Source organism: Manihot esculenta, chromosome 4 (genome assembly GCF_001659605.2).
Source record: "Manihot esculenta cultivar AM560-2 chromosome 4, M.esculenta_v8, whole genome shotgun sequence".
In the NCBI taxonomy this organism is placed as follows: Eukaryota; Viridiplantae; Streptophyta; class Magnoliopsida; order Malpighiales; family Euphorbiaceae; genus Manihot; species Manihot esculenta.
Window position 1 is genome coordinate 4,488,097 of NC_035164.2, and position 18,015 is coordinate 4,506,111.

The 18,015-nt window shown below is 31.7% G+C and overlaps 2 protein-coding genes across 4 annotated transcripts; one reads left to right on the top strand and one right to left on the bottom strand.

Annotated features, from left to right (window-relative positions):
- Positions 1-3,627: 3,627 nt before the first annotated feature.
- Positions 3,628-8,262, top strand: LOC110612803. Of its 3 annotated transcripts, none has more exons than XM_043956274.1 (5): positions 3,628-3,769; positions 4,314-4,566; positions 4,761-4,846; positions 4,935-6,699; positions 7,045-8,262. In XM_043956274.1, the coding sequence occupies exons 2-5, from the start codon at positions 4,407-4,409 to the stop codon at positions 7,725-7,727; spliced, it is 2,694 nt and encodes an 897-aa protein (XP_043812209.1). In that variant the 5' UTR covers positions 3,628-3,769; positions 4,314-4,406; the 3' UTR covers positions 7,728-8,262. The 3 variants fall into 3 exon arrangements, with proteins under 3 accessions (XP_043812209.1, XP_021609299.1, XP_043812208.1); XM_021753607.2 differs by lacking the exon at positions 3,628-3,769 and adding an exon at positions 3,776-4,098; XM_043956273.1 differs by lacking the exon at positions 3,628-3,769 and having other exon boundaries at positions 3,776-4,566.
- Positions 8,263-8,640: 378 nt separating this feature from the next.
- Positions 8,641-13,714, bottom strand: LOC110613650 (stearoyl-[acyl-carrier-protein] 9-desaturase, chloroplastic). Its single transcript, XM_021754877.2, has 3 exons — positions 13,417-13,714; positions 9,616-10,120; positions 8,641-9,410 (listed from the first exon to the last, which is right to left on the bottom strand). The coding sequence occupies exons 1-3, from the start codon at positions 13,539-13,541 to the stop codon at positions 8,850-8,852; spliced, it is 1,191 nt and encodes a 396-aa protein (XP_021610569.1). The 5' UTR covers positions 13,542-13,714; the 3' UTR covers positions 8,641-8,849.
- Between the last annotated feature and the right edge of the window lie 4,301 nt (positions 13,715-18,015).

Sequence of the window (18,015 nt, forward strand, 5' to 3'; positions counted from 1 at the left end):
TTCGATCTTGTAGTGAAGGCAGAAACTTTAGATAGAAATATAACCAAAGAAAAAAAAATCTTATATTATTGTGATTATTAAAAAAAATATTTATTTAATATATTGTCTTCGCACATATTAAATATTTTATAAATAATAAATATATAATTATATTATGTCACTTTTCTTATAAAATTATACTTAAACTCCATTTATTTTTAAAAAATATTTTTTTTAAAAATATCTTTTACATTTTTTTACTTTTGAGATGCTTAAAAAAATTAGTCAATAAAAAATATTTTATTTTTAAAAAAAAATAAATCAGAAAAATGATTTCATTGCTTTGAAAGTGTAAGTTATTTTTTCATTTTAAAAATTTTATTAACACCTCTACATATAAATTTTTTAATATATTTTATTTTTTAAATTAAAATTAAAAAATAAATTATTTTATTAAAAAATATTTTACGTGAAAAATATTTTGTAAATATAAATTATATTTTACGAGTAAATGGAATATTATATTCTTATAATCATAATTAATAATAAAATAAATTTAAAACATAAATAATAAACTAACTTGAATCATTCCTGCCATGAATTGGCAAAGGTATATATGGACTGCCCAGTTGTCCAAATTTGACTCCTATCCCCAGTCTATTAAAAAAAAATTGAATTATATATAAAAAAATTAATTAAAAAAAATGAAACTTCTTGTTATGTCAATATATAACCTTTTGTGGTTTCCTCTTGATGGTGGTTTTTTGCTCACTGGATTGATGTGGTAGTGTAGATTTTGTATATGAGAGGATTTTAAGATTTGGTGCTTCCACGTTGAGGTAGATATTACTAAGATCTTGTAGAGGAGCTCTTAGTAGTGAAGCTATGTCTATGCTATGAGGATTTTTTTTTCTTGAAGATAGGTTTGAATGCGTGGATAATAGTGATTCGAGAGTTATCACCACCCACACACCAGTGATTTGCACACTCCAAAAGGTTAGGAAAGATAAGAGATTTGTCACGTTACCTCCTAGAACTGTGTGTTATTTGGTGTTGCTAGCCTGAAGTCCCTGAGGCCAACATGGATGTCTTTACATATTAGGTCTATAAATGTAGCATTTTGAGTGCAAGTTTATAAATATTCGAGTTGACTATTGCTTTCCTAGAATTTGGTAGTGGTGGATGAAAGCCCTAGCTGTAGTAGAGTAGATGTGATTCAACTATAGCTATTAGTTGTTTGTTCTCTTATTCTAGGGTTTCTCAAGATGTTGGTGTAATACCTGGCTAAATTCCAGTATCAAAATTTCAACTTTCCGATGGAATTTTAGAACTGGACAATTTAAAAGAGGAAAATTGAATTTTATAAAATGAATTTTTAGTATTTTAAGATGTTTTTTTTTTATAAAAAATATAGTGTTCATCCGTTGAACATTAGCTGATAGACCTACTTATAAAAAGGGTCTCAGCTCGAACAAGAGAAAGATTTTTCTCCATTTCTAGCAGAAGTGAGTCTATTGCCCCTTTCCTTCACAAATCCACATTTTAATCATTTTTCTCATGCACTTTTATATTTGTTTTGAAGAATCAAGCTTGAGTTTCAAGTTTTAGCTTTTGGGACACTTCAGAGCTCATCCCTTCCTCTTCTTCGAATTCCCTCTTGCTGTGGTTATGTTTTCTTCGAAGAGGTACGTTGAAACCCTTACTTTCTCTTCGCTCTGGAATCCTAAAGAGATTTGAAATGGATTGCTGTGGAATTTTATTTGGTCTTCCGGTCATTCGTAGAATACGAATTTATACACTCCATTGCCTATTCCAGAATATTCTTGGAAGGACTTATATATGGATTTGTTCTTGACCTTCCGTGTACTCAACATGGATCTGTTTCATTTTTGTTGTTGTTGACAGGTTCTCCAAAATGACGCATTTCATTCCTTATAAGAAAACTAATGATGCTTCTCATATTGTAAAATTGTTTTTTCAAGAGGTTATTCATTTACATAACATTCCTAAGACCATTACTTCTGACAGAGATATGAAGTTTTTAACTCATTTTTGGGTGATTTTATGGAAGCGTTTTGTGATTGAATTTCGATATAGTAGTACTGTCCATCCCCAAACTGATAGCTAAACTAAAGTGATGAATCACACTCTTGATAATCTTCTGTGTTGCATCTACAATAATAAAAATACTGCTTCGGATCTTGCTCTTTCTTCTGTGTTGCATCTGCAGTAATAAGAAAACTGCTTGGGATCTTGCTCTTACCCAAGCAGAATTTGCTTACAACAGTTTTGTCCACAGTTCTACAAAAATGTCACATTTTGCAGTTGTGTACATAAAAATTCCTACGCATACAGTTGATCTTATTGTCCCTTCTACAGGTTTTTATAATAGTATTGCAGCAAACAACTTGGCAAATCAATATGTGGACGTTTTCAAACAGGTACAACAATGCATTATGGAAGCCAATAACAAGTATAAAGTTGCAGCTGATAAACATAGGCGTTTCAAGTCGTTCAATGTCGGTAATCAAGTTATATTGTATTTGTATAAGGACCGTGATGGATGACAGAAAAAGCTTGACCTAAAAAAAAATTAGTCCATTTCGAATTATTTAAAAGATTAATAATAATGCCTATATTCTTGACTTCTTAAATTATATAAAAATTTCTAAAACGTTTAAGGTAGCGGATCTATTTTAATATTATCTTATTGATGATAATTTGGGATCTGAGTTCTTTACAAGTGGGAGGAAATTATGTGGAGCAATTAGTCTTGACAGATTTAAATCAGACTTCAGTTCTGCGACTGATAATCGTTGGAGGCCTACAATAATTTTTCGAAAAGAAAATTTCGAGACGCAAAATTTTAAAAGTATAATGAGAGCCGTAAATCTATTATAAAATTCAAGATAAAAATTTTATTGTTTAAAATATTAATTTTGTATTTCTATTATTTTTTAAATTTTTTTAATAATTTTTCGCATTAAATTTTTGTTATTATAAATAGATTTTTTTTATCTATTTAATATATTTTTTAATTTTTAAAATTTTAATAAAAAATTTTAGTTCTTCCTCCATTTTTTAAATATAAACTTAGAACAGAGTATAATCAGTACTATTTGACCGGATGAAGCAATCATCAACATGGGAGCGAGCGGATCTACTAGTACGTAAGGCCGGCTGCGACGAGGCAGAGATTTTTTTCTCGAGAGAGATTCCTTCCTTTCCGTTGGCCTCCTTTTCTAGTGTTTGGGATAGATTTCTTGGTAAGCTTTATTGGCCGAGCGTTTCAGAGTTTTCTGATCTGAAAAGGAAAAGCGAAATCAGCTACTGCGGAGGCGAAGGGAAAACGCCAGTAGAAGGGTCAGAGAAAGAACAGAGAAAGCTATTCAGAGAAAGGGTCATAGAGAAGGCGAAGAGAAAGAGTAGGGTCAGAGCATTTTCAACAGGGTCATTCTGAAATCGATTTCAATAATTTTATAATATTAAAAAAATAAAATAAATACTTTCCTATTAAAAATTAAAAATATATATTATTTTAATATCTTTTAGCAAAAAAAAGAAAATTTGATCTAAATAAAAGGAATTAAATGAATTAGAATAAAAACTTATTTTGGATATAATTGGATATCAACTTAAAATTTAGGGGGGAAAATGAAATTTAGTCCAAAAATAACGCGGTCGCGCTTTTCCTCGGTAGAGAGACTGGAGAAACTTGGTTATCAAGAGCAGGGGCAAAGCCTTTGTCAATAATCAAACAGCTGTTATTACAAAGAATCAACAATAGTTGGTAATCTAATCCATTGTTCAAGCTAGCTTACTTTACAGACCTTTACTTTGACTTGTTCATCAATTCTGACGAGTCTTTTTCTTTATCCTGTGTGGTCCTTTGGCGGGCAAACTCCGCGTACAACTGCTTTTTGGTGTCCATTCCATATATATATGTACCCTTTTCTTCATCTTCTTCAATTTCTTGTACAAGAAGACCAACGACCTTCTTCTTGCTTCTTCTACGTCAATCCCACAAATCTTCGCTTTATTTGTGTTGTATTTATGTTATTCATTTGTAGAAATAGTTAACTTTGGAGTTTTCTCTCTAAGATTTTGATTGTTCTCCAGGTTAGCTTTCTTGGGGTTGAAAGTTTCAGTACAATCAATCCTTAAACTTCTTAGTTAATTTTTGTGATCTTTTTCTACATGGGTTTTTTTTTCTTTCTTTCTATTGAATTCCGGGTAACTGATGCTTGGGTTCTTATTTTTTTTATCACATACAAAGTGTTTGATGATTTTACTTAAAGATTTTTCTGATACATGGGTTTTTAATGTTATTTCAGGATATAAAATTTAGCAGCCCTCTTGGTGCAAATCAATTCTGATTTTTCGTGTGTAGAGATAATAAGGAGATCATTTGCTCTCTTATCTGACCCATGGAAAGGCATTTGGATCGCCAAGACTCTGATATTGAATTTCAGAGACATCTTCCTGGCTGTATATGGAACATGTTTCATATTCTTGATTACCACCATTGGCACAGTGTCAAAAAGATGTCTCCTCGCAGAAAACAGAGGAGAGGGAAACATGCGACATGTAAGCATCTGTGTTATGTCGGTTGAGTTCTACACTTACAATCATCAATTTAATTTCACTTTGGCATAGGGGAAATACTTAGGAATGTTCTTCTTCAATTGCTGTATATATATATATATATATATATATATATATATATTGTCTTGAAATTTTCCACTTCTATACACTTAGCAACCTTATTTCCTCAAGTGTAGGCTTTGGAAATCCAAAAACTGTTTCTTTTGCACATTATACGGATGAAGTGCAAAATCATTTGGATTCTGATGCTGTCCCATCACTGGTAAATTCCTGTCCTTCTTGTACAAATATTTGGATTATTTCTTTATGGTAAAATATGGCTTGACAGCTTATTATTCTGAAATTATCAGGATGAGCAGAAAACAACAAAGGCTACCCCAACTGATAGGATTTCTGGCAAAGCCCGCATAAAAGCATTGATTGCTGAAGAAATATCTGCTAGATTACATTTGCTGAGAACTTATTCATGCCATCATTTAGGGGCTTCAGATGGCCTTGGTGGAATAAGTACTGATTGGACAAATCCAATCATCATCCTCCAGAAGAGTGCTGATCCTGCTACCTCTGGATTGCAGATTCCATCTCTACCAAGGAGCTCCAATGAAAGTGTCACATGCAATGGAAAGTATCATCCGTCTGACGTCATGAGAGATGAGGGTTGCTTAAAGCAACACTCGCTTTCTGCAAAGCAAGAATTTTCCAGGGGAAACACTGATAAATTGATGAACACCTCATTAAACAAGAACCTTTCAGATGGTAAACAGCTTGATAGGGGAATTTCAAGTCACCAATTTATGGAATGTGTGGATGTTCTTGAGTTATTTAAGGTAAACAAGAAGTTGTTCCTGGAAATCCTACAGGATCCTGATGTTCAAGCTGCCAAAAACTTCCTTGTTCAGCTGAATTCCAATAGAAAAGTAAGATTAAAGAAATCAGGGTCATTTCCTTTAGCTGATTCTCCGAGCACTAGACTTTTGAGGCCTAGTACAATTGAACACAAGCAGAAAGAAATTTGGTCCTTCCCAAAAGAAGAAAATTTTCTTGCTGGGATTAAAGTGCCAAAGTCTGTTGAATTCAAGGATTCTCATGATAAGCCAATGGGTTTAGAATCTGATGATACTAGAGTCTCTGCTGTTGCTCTGGGAACAGACCATTCTTCTTCTGTATTTTATCAGGGAACACATAAGCATGGGTGGCACCAATCATTTGTGATTCATTTGAAAGATGTTATGAAGAAAATAAAACATACACTCAAAGAGAGCAAAAAGGAGGATAACCACACATCAATGAATACAATACTCCATGGGGTTCCTTCTAGATGTAAATTGTCCACTAATGAGAAAGATGCTCCTGTAAGGTTTGAGGAGGTTACAATTCAACTAGATGGTAAAGAAAACTCCAGAAGTTTTCATGAAGCAAACAGTTCTGATAATGATCTGAGCAAGGGTCAACCCCCTCACATAAGAAGAATATCCTCTCTAAATGAGTCGGTAGATAGGTACGCTCGATTGTTTGAGTTCAGCTTAACCAAAGAGGCCAAGTGGCATGATTTTAAATCCAAGAGCTTAAAATTGACAAACGAGGATCAGTCTACATCAACTGGGCATAGTTTGAAGTCCTTCAAAAGAAGACTTTCCCTGCCCGATCTCGAGGCCTTTTATCCCTTGCCAAATGAGACATCACGCAATTCAATTCATTCAGGGATTGCAGTTAAGCCTTCTATTGATTATGATACAAACACCAAGAATGAAAGTCCTAACAACTTGAAGTCTGAAAGCGTTCTTGTGGATAGAAAACAATTTGAACCCCCAGAAGCTGTTGAAGAGGCTGAACTTCAGAAAAACCTAGTAGATGAAGCTAGAGGCTGTGAATACAAGGAAAATTTGGGTGATCCAACAGTAGGTATTGAGGAGGAAGTTCCTATTGTTGGAGAACAACATGAGGATAGAGTTGAGCGAGAAAAGCAGGGGTGTAGTCCTTGTGAAGATCAGGAGACAGATACCATAATAAACTTCAGCAATGAAAATGAAAAACATAGTTCTGCATACAAATCTGTTCTTGAGGAATATTTTCAGGATGAAATAGCAGTCGAAACAGAGGACCTAGTCTCAAAAGGTATGCATACAAATCTGTTACAGAAATGCGTTTTTTATGAGGCTGGCATTTTCATTTGCCCTGGATAAATATCACATATTGAAACAAACTTTGCTTTGCTGACATAGATTTGGCAAAAGCATACTATAGAATTGATGTTATAATAACTCAACTTGCTTCCAATTTGAAAAACCATCTAATGTGTTGAATGAGACATAATTATATCAAAAGATTATATAAACAAAACAATATGACTTCAAAAATGCATGTTACGTTCTTTCTCCTAAGGTAGTCTATCCTTAACCTTTTTGGCCTTTGTCAGTTTGATTGGGTTAGTCGTGAATCACATCCTCTAATTTGTATCAGGTTGTGAGTTGGACCCTGCGCTCATTTGTAATGATGAACCAAATACTTCTATCGATCTAGAAGACAGGTCCAGTATAAATTCCTTGACAGGATGTTGCAGCAGTGCAGACCGTGAGAACAATGAAAATGCATATGGAGTGGCTGGTGATCACTCTGTGAACTTTGAATCAAATGAACTGGATGATAATGATTTCAATTATGTAAGGGATGTTCTTGAAGTATCTGGCTTCATGGAGCAAGGGTGTCTTGGGACCTGGCACTCACTAGACCAGCCATTACTTCCCACATTGTTCAAGGAATTGGAGTCTTATTTACACCATGAATTGGAATGCTCTTCAGAGGATATTGGCTGCAACTGTGATCACCAGCTTCTGTTTGATTTGATTAATGAGGTGCTGATTCAGATACATGGGAGCTCATTAGCCTACTTCCCAGAACCCTTCTCCTTCACTCAACGTCTACGTCTGTCACCTAAGGGAAACCATAATCTTGAGGAAGTATGGAAAAGAATTACCTGGTATCGGAGCACAGGATTAAAGACGAAGCAATCATCAGATAACATTTTGGCTCGAGATATAGCAAAATATGATAGTTGGATGAACCTTCAAGCGGATGTCGAGGACATAGCACTTGACCTTGAAGATTTGATCTTTGATGAACTTCTAAATGAAGTTATGCATTAATGAGGAAGTCAAATCCAAGAAATGGAGCTGCCTTCTCAAGTAATTGTTGTGTATGTGCATCTATCCCATCCTTGTATATGAAAATTTTGTTTCTTTACTAGCCATTCTTTATTTTCAGAGAAAATCTATTTCTTGATTGCCACAACTTCAGGAGGTAAGATATGGTTGGATCTTGCATTAGCTGTCTTTACCCTTTCTATTACAGGTTTCCAGGTTTTCTTGAGCTTGAAATTTAGGAAAAAGGATAGGATAATTCATGTAATACATAGACTCGTGTAGTTTTGTGAAATTCTTTGAAACCATTCTTTTGTAATGTACTGTTGTAATTTGTTAAGCTTGTTTCGGATGATCAAGCTGTTCAATCTATTAGTTCATGGGAAAATTATTTTTTCCCAGTTGTATTTGTAGTTTTTGAATTTATTTTCAGTTTTTTTTTTTCACCAATTTATTGTAATATCATGTGGGATTACAGTATTTATTTTTAAAATAATTGATAGTGTGTTTTATTATATACTAAAATTAATAATCCCTTTTATATCATTTATTTTTTTATTAAAATATCTAAATGATTATTTATATATGTATTAAATATATCCAATAATCAATTGTAATTATTAAAATGAAAAAGAAATTTAAAAAATATTTCCTTTAAATAAAAAAAAATTATATTTTAAAAATTTTATTAGCATCTCTATTTATAAATTTATTAATATATTTTATTTTTTAAATTATAACTAAATAAGTTATTTAATTAAAAATATTTCCTATAGAAAAAAAATTGAGGCCAAAAAGGAAACCAAACACAACAACTAAAGGATAGAAATCTTATGGCAACCAAACAAAATCGCGGCGTGAAACAGTGAGACACTTCCACAAGGATTGTTTGCTCGAGACTGACGAAAAAAAAAAAAGAAAAGAAAGAAACAAACTGGTAAAAGAAAACATGTAAAAGAACAGAATATCAAAACTAGAGCTGCCCCCTTATCAGCAAACTCATGACAACACATAAGAAACAACTGTATCTACAACTTAACAACAACCTCTCCTCTCCTTCCACACAAGTTCAACTAAACTGCATTTGTAAACACACTGCAACTATAAAATTTCTATTCCATTCTTCACTTATAGCTTCACTTCTCTATCGAAAATCCAACTGAACGGAATGGTGGCTGCTTCCTTGGCCCTTCCTTGAGCTCTCTCTTCGAGCCTTCTGATTCTCGGAGGTAACCGACAAACGTAATCTTGAGCCTCTTGCCCCTCAGATGATAGTCCTGTTAGCTTATCCACCTTCCATCTCCCCACCAAGAACTCCAATATATCTGCATAGTCCTTCGCAGTATAGACTCCGAGCCGCTGTGCAACAGCTGAAAAGTGGTCAAAAAGAGTGTCGTCACGGCCATCATACATCAAGTGTGCAGGCATAGAAATTTTCTTTCTCATCATGTCAGCAAAAGCCAAAACAGTTCCATCAGGATCAATCTCAAAGAGTTTCTCCACTATCTTTGTGTATGCCGTCTCATGGCGCTTCTCATCTGCAGCAATTGTACCGCATATTTGAGCCAGTTTTATGTCTCCATGTTCTTTGGCAAGTCTTGCAGTGTTGCCATGGGAAATAAACGTTGCCCTTTCTTGGAAAGATGTGTAGATGAACCCAAGGTATGGACTGTTTTCCGTCCGTGGATCCTACAAAATGATATAATTTTTTTTAAAAAAAAGTTATCAAATAGGGTGAAAAGCAGAAAAAAATTGTATAGTATATCCATTTGCCCTTGCCGGAATCCTTGCCAAGCTATCTTGATTCTACGAGTATGCAAGCATATGTATCTTTGTTTCAAATTGCCTATGCGAAAATTACAGGACAATCTAAATTAAGTGGCAAGGACATTACCATTCCAGAACCAATCAAATATTGAATTGTCTTCTCGATTTGCCTCATGTCTACTCGTCCAGACAGGTAGAGATACTTGTTGAGGAGGTCGCCATGTCTATTTTCTTCAGCAGTCCATGCCCTTGTCCAAATTGCCCAAGAAGTAAGGCTTGCACCGGTTTCATCCCGAACTCCATCTAACGTGTTCAGCATTGTTTGATAAGTGGGAAGAGCTTCTTCAGTGATCATGTCTCCCACCAAAACAACAAGGTAATCATCTGGAATCTCCTTTGCTCTCTCCCTAAGTTCCTTGACTTGTTCATCAAATCCATCAGAGGCAGGATCTGGCAAAAAATCCTGTGGTTGCCAACACTTCTCAACTGGCTTCAGATGAATCAGGATGTTCTTCTCTGCCCAATCGTCCAGAGATTTGAAGATCTCGATCTTTTGGGGTGGCATAGAATGGGTAACCTGAACATGCACCTCCCGAGGAGGCGTAAAAGGCTTCTTGAGATTCTCAACCTCCCTGCATTAAAAAAATTTCAATAAATATGGAATTACAAATCAATAGGATTTGTCAAAAGGATTAGGGAGCTTTGTGCTTATTCCTGCATGCTCTACAATATACATACATTGAAAGACAGAAGCTGGAACTGAAAGCATAGATGCTATGAAAAATTAAAAAAAAAAAAAAAAGCTAATGAACATTATCCCACCTACGTATCCAATTAATTACTTTTGGCACGTACAAATTAAAAGATGAGGAAATGAAATGGAATGAAAATGCTTCAATATAGCTACTCAAGTATTGTCCACTGTGCAACTGTCTACTAACTGGTTTCAATAATCCTTGGCCTCAGTTCCAAACTTTGTTAAGCATGCAAAGAATGTTAAAATTTTATTAATATCTTCAATGGCCTTGGAGAGATGAAGATTTTTGCAAATCAATGATTAGATGGACTTGGTCACCGTAAACGAGTTTTAGCATATCCAATCAATGTTTAACAGAAGATATGAACTCTGTATACACACATCTTGAACTTGATTCATCTCTGATGTGCAAAACAACCACAAATCCAGTTAAAGTTAGATGCCCATGTAAGCTACAAGGGAAAGATACTGGTACTTTCTTCATTAGAAATGAAATAATAATTTTTTAATAAGTACATATCCTTTTTTAGTTAATTTACAATTAAACATTACTATTTAAGGTTGGTATCATCCCAGTTCCAAAAGTAGATCTGATTCTAAACCCAATCTTGTTTTGACAGCTTCATGTTAAAAAATTACGGGTTCTTCATGTAAATTCACAACGGGAGGACAGTTTTTCAGTTCCCTAAATCCCTCCTCAAAAGCTAGCTTCATGGGGAGCAAATCTTTTAAACAAATTGATCAAACAGAAATTTTAAGACTGACACCCGAGAGTTAATGATCAAGAGAAAAAGCTTCCCTACAAAACAGAATTGGCCACAAGCAAGCAGTAAACCAAAAACAATATACCACCAGCATCCCATTTCCAACAACCATAATACAAACCCAAATCATCTGGGATCGCAAGAGCACAACCACCGTGGATGAGAATCCATAGAAAGAGAACTTTTATACTCGTAGTTATTTGCAAAGGCAATGTACATATTAACACAAGATGTGAGAACAACAAAACAGTTGACCAATACATACCAAAACTAAGACAAAGAGAAGAGGTGGTAGACCTAAGAATTCTAAGCTCATACAAACATGACAACAGCTGTAAGTTAGAAATCAAAGCTAGGGTCACCAACTTAAATATTCTACTTGAAATTACAAGAAGAAACAAGAAATCAGCCTCTCAAAACACCTAATTAAATAAAAAAAAATATTTAAACTAGGAAAAGGCAATAAATATCTATGCAGCTAATTCAAGTTCACAAACTTGTCAAATATAGTAGAGATATATCCAATGCCTAGAAGCAACTCAAAATTTGGTTGATGACAAACAGCTGCAATTTAAAGACAAAGTCAAAGATTCCACTGCTCAAAGGGAATCTGCTTACTCAAGCATCTTAACCACTTTTCAACAAACTTGAATGTCCTTTTTCAAGATGTAAACTCAACAATTTCCACAGAAACTAAAACAAAATATAAATTTTCTTTCAGAAATTAAAACAAAAGACATCAGTGATATTGTTTAAATTGAAAGAAGAGATGGTTGCTCTACATAGATCACTCAGGTTCATAACTTAGTAGCATGAAATAAAATAGAACAGAGCAGAGAAAAAGAATGAAGAAACAGCAACAAGATACTGCAATGCAATTATCATGAAGTCTTTGTTTGGCATGATTCATTTTGCAAGAAAAGAATTCAAATAAAATTCTTGGAAAATCATGCATTAATTCAACTTTTTTTAAAATGAAAATTTTTTTAAGTTCAAAAGAATTAAATTCTTTCATTCCAAACAAGAGAGTTGTTGGAAAATAAATCAATTGAATTGAATTCTTACGAAATTCTTAATTCCAAATGGAGGGGAAAAAGGAAGAAAGCAAATTGAAAAGAAAACTAGATATCAACCCTGGGCTTGCTCTGTCACAATAACATCAAATGCATGCATCATTCAAGAACCTTCCACAAATACAGACAAATCTAAACCAACAAGAGCAAGCAACAGGTGGATAAACATGCAGCCAAAAACAAATGATGTAATTGGAAATTCCAAAAATAGAAAAAAAAAGAAGTAAATTCCATGAATAAAACTTGCAACAACCATTTGTTTATCCTAATAATTGGTGAAAAGTGAAATTAAAAATTCATATTACAATCTGTTTTGCAGATACATGTATAAAAATCTCAAAAAAGAAGAAGAGACGAAAGAATGACAGAGAAATTAAAACAAATCTTTGACAAAGTATTGATGCACATTTAACACATGAATTCTTCCTAAAACGACATGTATCAAATAATAAATATTCCAACCACCATATTAAGAAGCAAACTGAAAATAAATATGAAATTTATTAAGTTCTGTAGAGCCGTATGAAACTTGATTTTCTCAAGCTATGCTGTGCTTCCTTTGTCATTTTCCTTTTGTTACAGTTTGGTGGGTCAATGAAGATCATTTAAAACACGCATTCTTGCATTAAGCAAAATCAGACATCATCATTAATTCCAAACGAGTTTCTCATTTAAAAGAACAAAAGATATAAAAACACACAAATATGAGAGGAGAAATTCTGAAACAATACAGCCAAGGAATCACAACCTACATAAAATTAAATAAAAAAAAAATGAGAAGAAATTAAATTATAAACTCAGACCATATTTCCACAGAAAAAATGAGAGAAAGCATACTTTCCTTAAAATGAAGAGACTTCAATGCCAACAATAAAATCAAAGGACTTCCTAAGAAAATATAATATTAATCAAAGCAGAAATTTTGAAAAACGAAAAGAGAAGTGTGTGTGTGTATATATATGGCATGGAATTCAAATTAGGAAACAAAACAAATGGCATGGAATTCAAATTAGGAAAAAAACAAAGAAGTATAAAAAAGATTATAAAATACATTTGAAAACATGAACAAAGTCCATAAATTGAAATCAACTCATATCTCAATAACGTTAAATTGAACATCCAACGAGAAAAATGCATTGGGAAACATAGAAAAGAAAATCAAACCAACCCCATATAAACTAAAGAAGCTATAACGCTAGCTTAGAAAAGGAAAACAAAAAAATCCAGATCCAGATTCAGCAGAATAGCAAGAAATCATGCAAGGATCCATTTATTATTGAACAAAATCGAAAACGAAAAGGGCAACAGAGGTTTAAAGAAAAGAAAGAACTTACTTGGAGCCAGTCTTAAGGGTAGAAGCCATGTAGAACTTGGGAGATCTGAGGCTGGCCATTGGTGGGAGCGCGAAAGAAGGCAACTTTTGTGATTGAGAAAGGAAAGGATTGAGCTTGAGAGCCATGGTTACTGTAGTAGTTGTTTCCGATGAACTGAAAACTGAAAATGCTTATCGTAGGCAGAAGTATATTGATGGGTTTTTGCGTTGGCTCAGTTTCTCACAGAAGAGAAAAATTTAAGGACAGAGGAGCAGAGGAACAGAGAGCAGTGACGACTGGCAATGGCAAAGGCAAGCTCTTGAATAATGGGTTTATATGTGTGATGTGTAACTCGATTGTTTCTTTCTAAACCACCCTTTTATTTTTTACAATTACATAATAATCCCTCAAATATCATTTTTCTAGAAATTTATCCCATTAAGTTCATACATTTTTACTCGAAACTACGGGCGAGCACTATTCGGTTCAAATCGAAAAAATCGATCGAATCGAATCGAATTAAAAATTTGATTCGGTTTTTTATATATTTCAATTCGATTCGATTTTTAATTTCAGAAATTTCAGTTATTTCGGTTCGATTCGATTTTAATTAGAAAAAATTAAAAAAACTGAATCGAATCAAATAATAATATATTTTTTCAATAATATAGAGAAATTAAATTATATTAAGATTAAAATATTTTAATTAAATTTTAAAATACTAAAAATTAAGTGTAAAAAATAAAAAAATTATTAAAAATCGAAACCGATCAAATTAAATCGAATCGAATCGAATCAAATCGGTTCGATTCGATTTAATTTCTGACCAAAGTCGGTTCGGTTTTTATAAACACTAATATTTCAGTTTTCGATTTATTTGATTCAATTCAATTTTAAACCGAACCGACCGAATGCTCACCCCTACTCGAAACGAATAAACCTAATTCAATCTTTTTCCTCGAATAATTCTTAAACTTCATCTTTTAAGACTAAATAACTCTTTTCTTCCTTCTGTCTCTGCAATTAAATCTAAAATTTTTCCATAAAAATTTGATTTAAATATATTATTTTTTGAAATTCACTTTTTAAAAAATAATTTAATTAAATTAAAGTAACTGAAAGTTAAAAAAAATTAACAATTAAATAGAAATAAATTTTACACTTTTTTAAAATTTAAATTTTTTTAATTGAATTAGTCTAATCAAATAAAACTATATTATTTTTTTATATATATACTTTTTTCTTTGATTTTTTTAATTAAAAATTAAAAATTAAGAAAATAAAATTTAAATCTCTCACGTTTATTCAGATACACTTATCACTATATTAAATTTACGAGTGTTTTTTTTTATTTCAGATACATTTATCACCCTATTAAATTTGATGATCTGAGATCCAGAGAAATAGGGTTTTACAATGGGCTCTGTAAACTTAGAAAAAGTTTAAACCTAAAAGAGAGCATTTCTCCTTTTATAGATTTCCTTTTGTCCGCTAGTGACGTGCCGATAGAATGAATATCAGTAGACCACCTGTCCCTGCCACGCTGATACGGACATACGAAGGAATCAGATCTCTACCCCATGCATAACGGCCTCTGATCCTCTCCAGGATCGGGTAGGCGGGTCTACAAGATGAGTGGACGGATCTCTTTATGGTTTTGGGTTGGGCCGGAGAGTGAGAGTAGAGTAGGGCCTAAATGGAATCGGCCTAAGGAGTAGAGGTGGCGTGTCCGGCCTGATGAGGGGAGCCGAATGAACCTGGTCATGAGACTTAGTGGGTTGAACCCAATTGACGTGAATGGCTTGAGAATCTCTGGACAGTGGGCTATTTTCATGGACCTAGCCCTAGACGGGGATGAGGTGAACTCAGGAGTTATCAAAATTTATGAGTGTTTTTTTTTCTTTGCATTATATGGCTTTATTAAGATTTTTGTAGTTTGGCATTCAGATTCTTCTGAATTGTGCAACATACAATTTTCCATGTGAGATTGTTAGTGTTCAACCAAATACTCTTCCATATTTAATATTGTTTGTCTTTTAGCTTTATTGATTATTATTGCAAAGAAGAATCTTTTTGAGAATTGCTTTTTGTGTATCTTTTATTTTGAAATAAAGTTACATATTTATTTTATTTAAAATAAATTATGTTCATTTATATGTATTATTTGATGCACCAGTCAGATTAAAATAATATATATATCATTTTAAATATATTAAATTTTATTAAATATTATAAATATTTTAAGAAATTTTTAAAAATAAAATAAAATTAAATAGAATTATAATAGTGAATTTATACGTTATTAATTCAATAAAGAAAAATAGATAAATATCATGAGATAGAGAATTTAAAGGCTTTTAAAATAAAAAGAGTTAGAGGAGCAAAATTAGTTTATAAAAATTAAAAAAATTTTTTATTGAATAAAATTATTCAAGTTAATTTTGTATCTTTTATCAAATTTATAAAATTTAATTTATTTAAAAATTATTATTAGAATGTTAGATGAATCCCATATTTATAATTTATATTATATATGTTCATGCAAATGATAATTATTTTTTTTATTATATGGTATTAGAGTTCTAAATTTTTTATAAATTAATATCTCTATATTTATAATAAACATAATATTAATATTTTTTATAATTGATTTAACTAGATTTAAAGTTTAATTTTAATGTTTATATTTAAAAATTATTAATTTAAAAAAAAAAAAGAGGAAGCCGATTGAACAGCTTTAATATGGCTCTTTGCAACAGTAGTTGCAACTAAAAGGAAATTAAATCAGAAAATTTTAATTTAAAAAAAAAAGTATGAATGAAATTAGATTGATGAACGTTAAGTGTTGCAATAGTTTTGGAAAAGTGTTGGAACATTGATTTTTCACGATGAAATTATTAAACAACACACAGATTCCTTTATATTACATAATTCATATATTATCACTTATTTTTTATGAATTATATATATAATTCACAGATTATCTAAAATTACAGTGTATCTCATAAGAATTATCTAATTATCCTTAAATTTATGACCGACACTCTTTTGTTCCATATGAACATAGGAGATCACTCTACGCATATAAAGATAACTCGACATCCATAAGAAATAGTCTGATCAAAAAAGAAAATTGAGAATAAACTTTTTGTTCTCCCATTAAACTATTTTGATAATTGGTAGCTTTTCTAGAAGGAAAGAGGAGGAAAAATATTTTTACAAAGGGAAGAAAGAGTATTTTCTTTAGAGCAGAGAGATAACTTCTCTTGGTTCACAATTTAGATAAGTTAAGAGAATTCACCCAAGGGCATGGCAGATAGTGTAACTGTCAAAAATTTCAATTTCAAATCTTTTTTTATTTAATTTATATAAATCAAAAATAAAATTGGACTATTATAAATAAAATATAAAATCTTATTTTGAACTTTATATTGGGTATTTAATTTTTTTCATCTCCCACTTATACATGATAAGGCATGATGATGTGTATACTGCAATTTTCATACTTAATAAATAGATTATGTGATCTGTTCATATTTCAAGAGTTTAAATGTTATATATCTGTTAGGACAATATAACTGCTCGAATGAAAAGATTCAGAGTAGTTGCAGTATGCAATACTCTAGATCATTTATTACATGAAATATCCATATAATCACAATTATTTCCTTTTATGTCCATAATTATGATCTATCTATATATAAATATAATTGACAGTCAATAAATACAAAACTAATGTGATACTTCCATATGATCTTCCTCACATCTCGATTCTCTCAACCTTAATTCAATTTGTTTTTCTATGAATATCTCGTCAAATCTCATCATTTATAATCATTTGATAATATTCTAAGATAGTAAACACTAAATTAAGTCTCAAGTAACATATCAAAATTCTAAGGGTATTAATAAGATTACTTATAATATTTAGGGTTTCACACATTAACAGTGCTTGTACTCCTATCATTGGTCACAAGCACATGTGTAATGAATCACATGCTATGATATCTCATTCCATTCATAATGGAGTGTATATCTCTATTGAAGATACAGATGATAATTTGAGCATACTTAATGTTCAAATTTGAGTTCTCTAAGCTACTCGTTTTAAAACAGAACTCTATTTAGCTATTAAGACAGATAATGTGAATTATTTTCATAATATCATTATAAAATACAATGATATCTCACTATTATTTTCAATCTCTTTGAGATAAAATCTCGTATTATAAATTTTTAAGCTATCAATTTCATCCACAGATAAAATAAAACTTATAATTGTCTTATGTTTTATTATCTCACTAAATAATAAAACTAATGTCGTGTGGGGAGGCATTTGTTATCTGTTTAATATACTTCTCATAATTATATTCCTGATATAAAATAATATGTATGAATTGCACAATTGCAATTAATATTTTAAAATATATTAACTTATTATCTTATCCTATACTCTAATTTAATCACTTTATAGGGCTATACAAAATATCTTTTCTACTCGTCTTTATTAGAAGACCTAAAGTCATTTCATGCATAGAAAAAAAATCTTTCATTTTATATACATCTATATCCCTAATATAGTATACTATAACTTCTTATTTCTTAAGAAAATATATATTG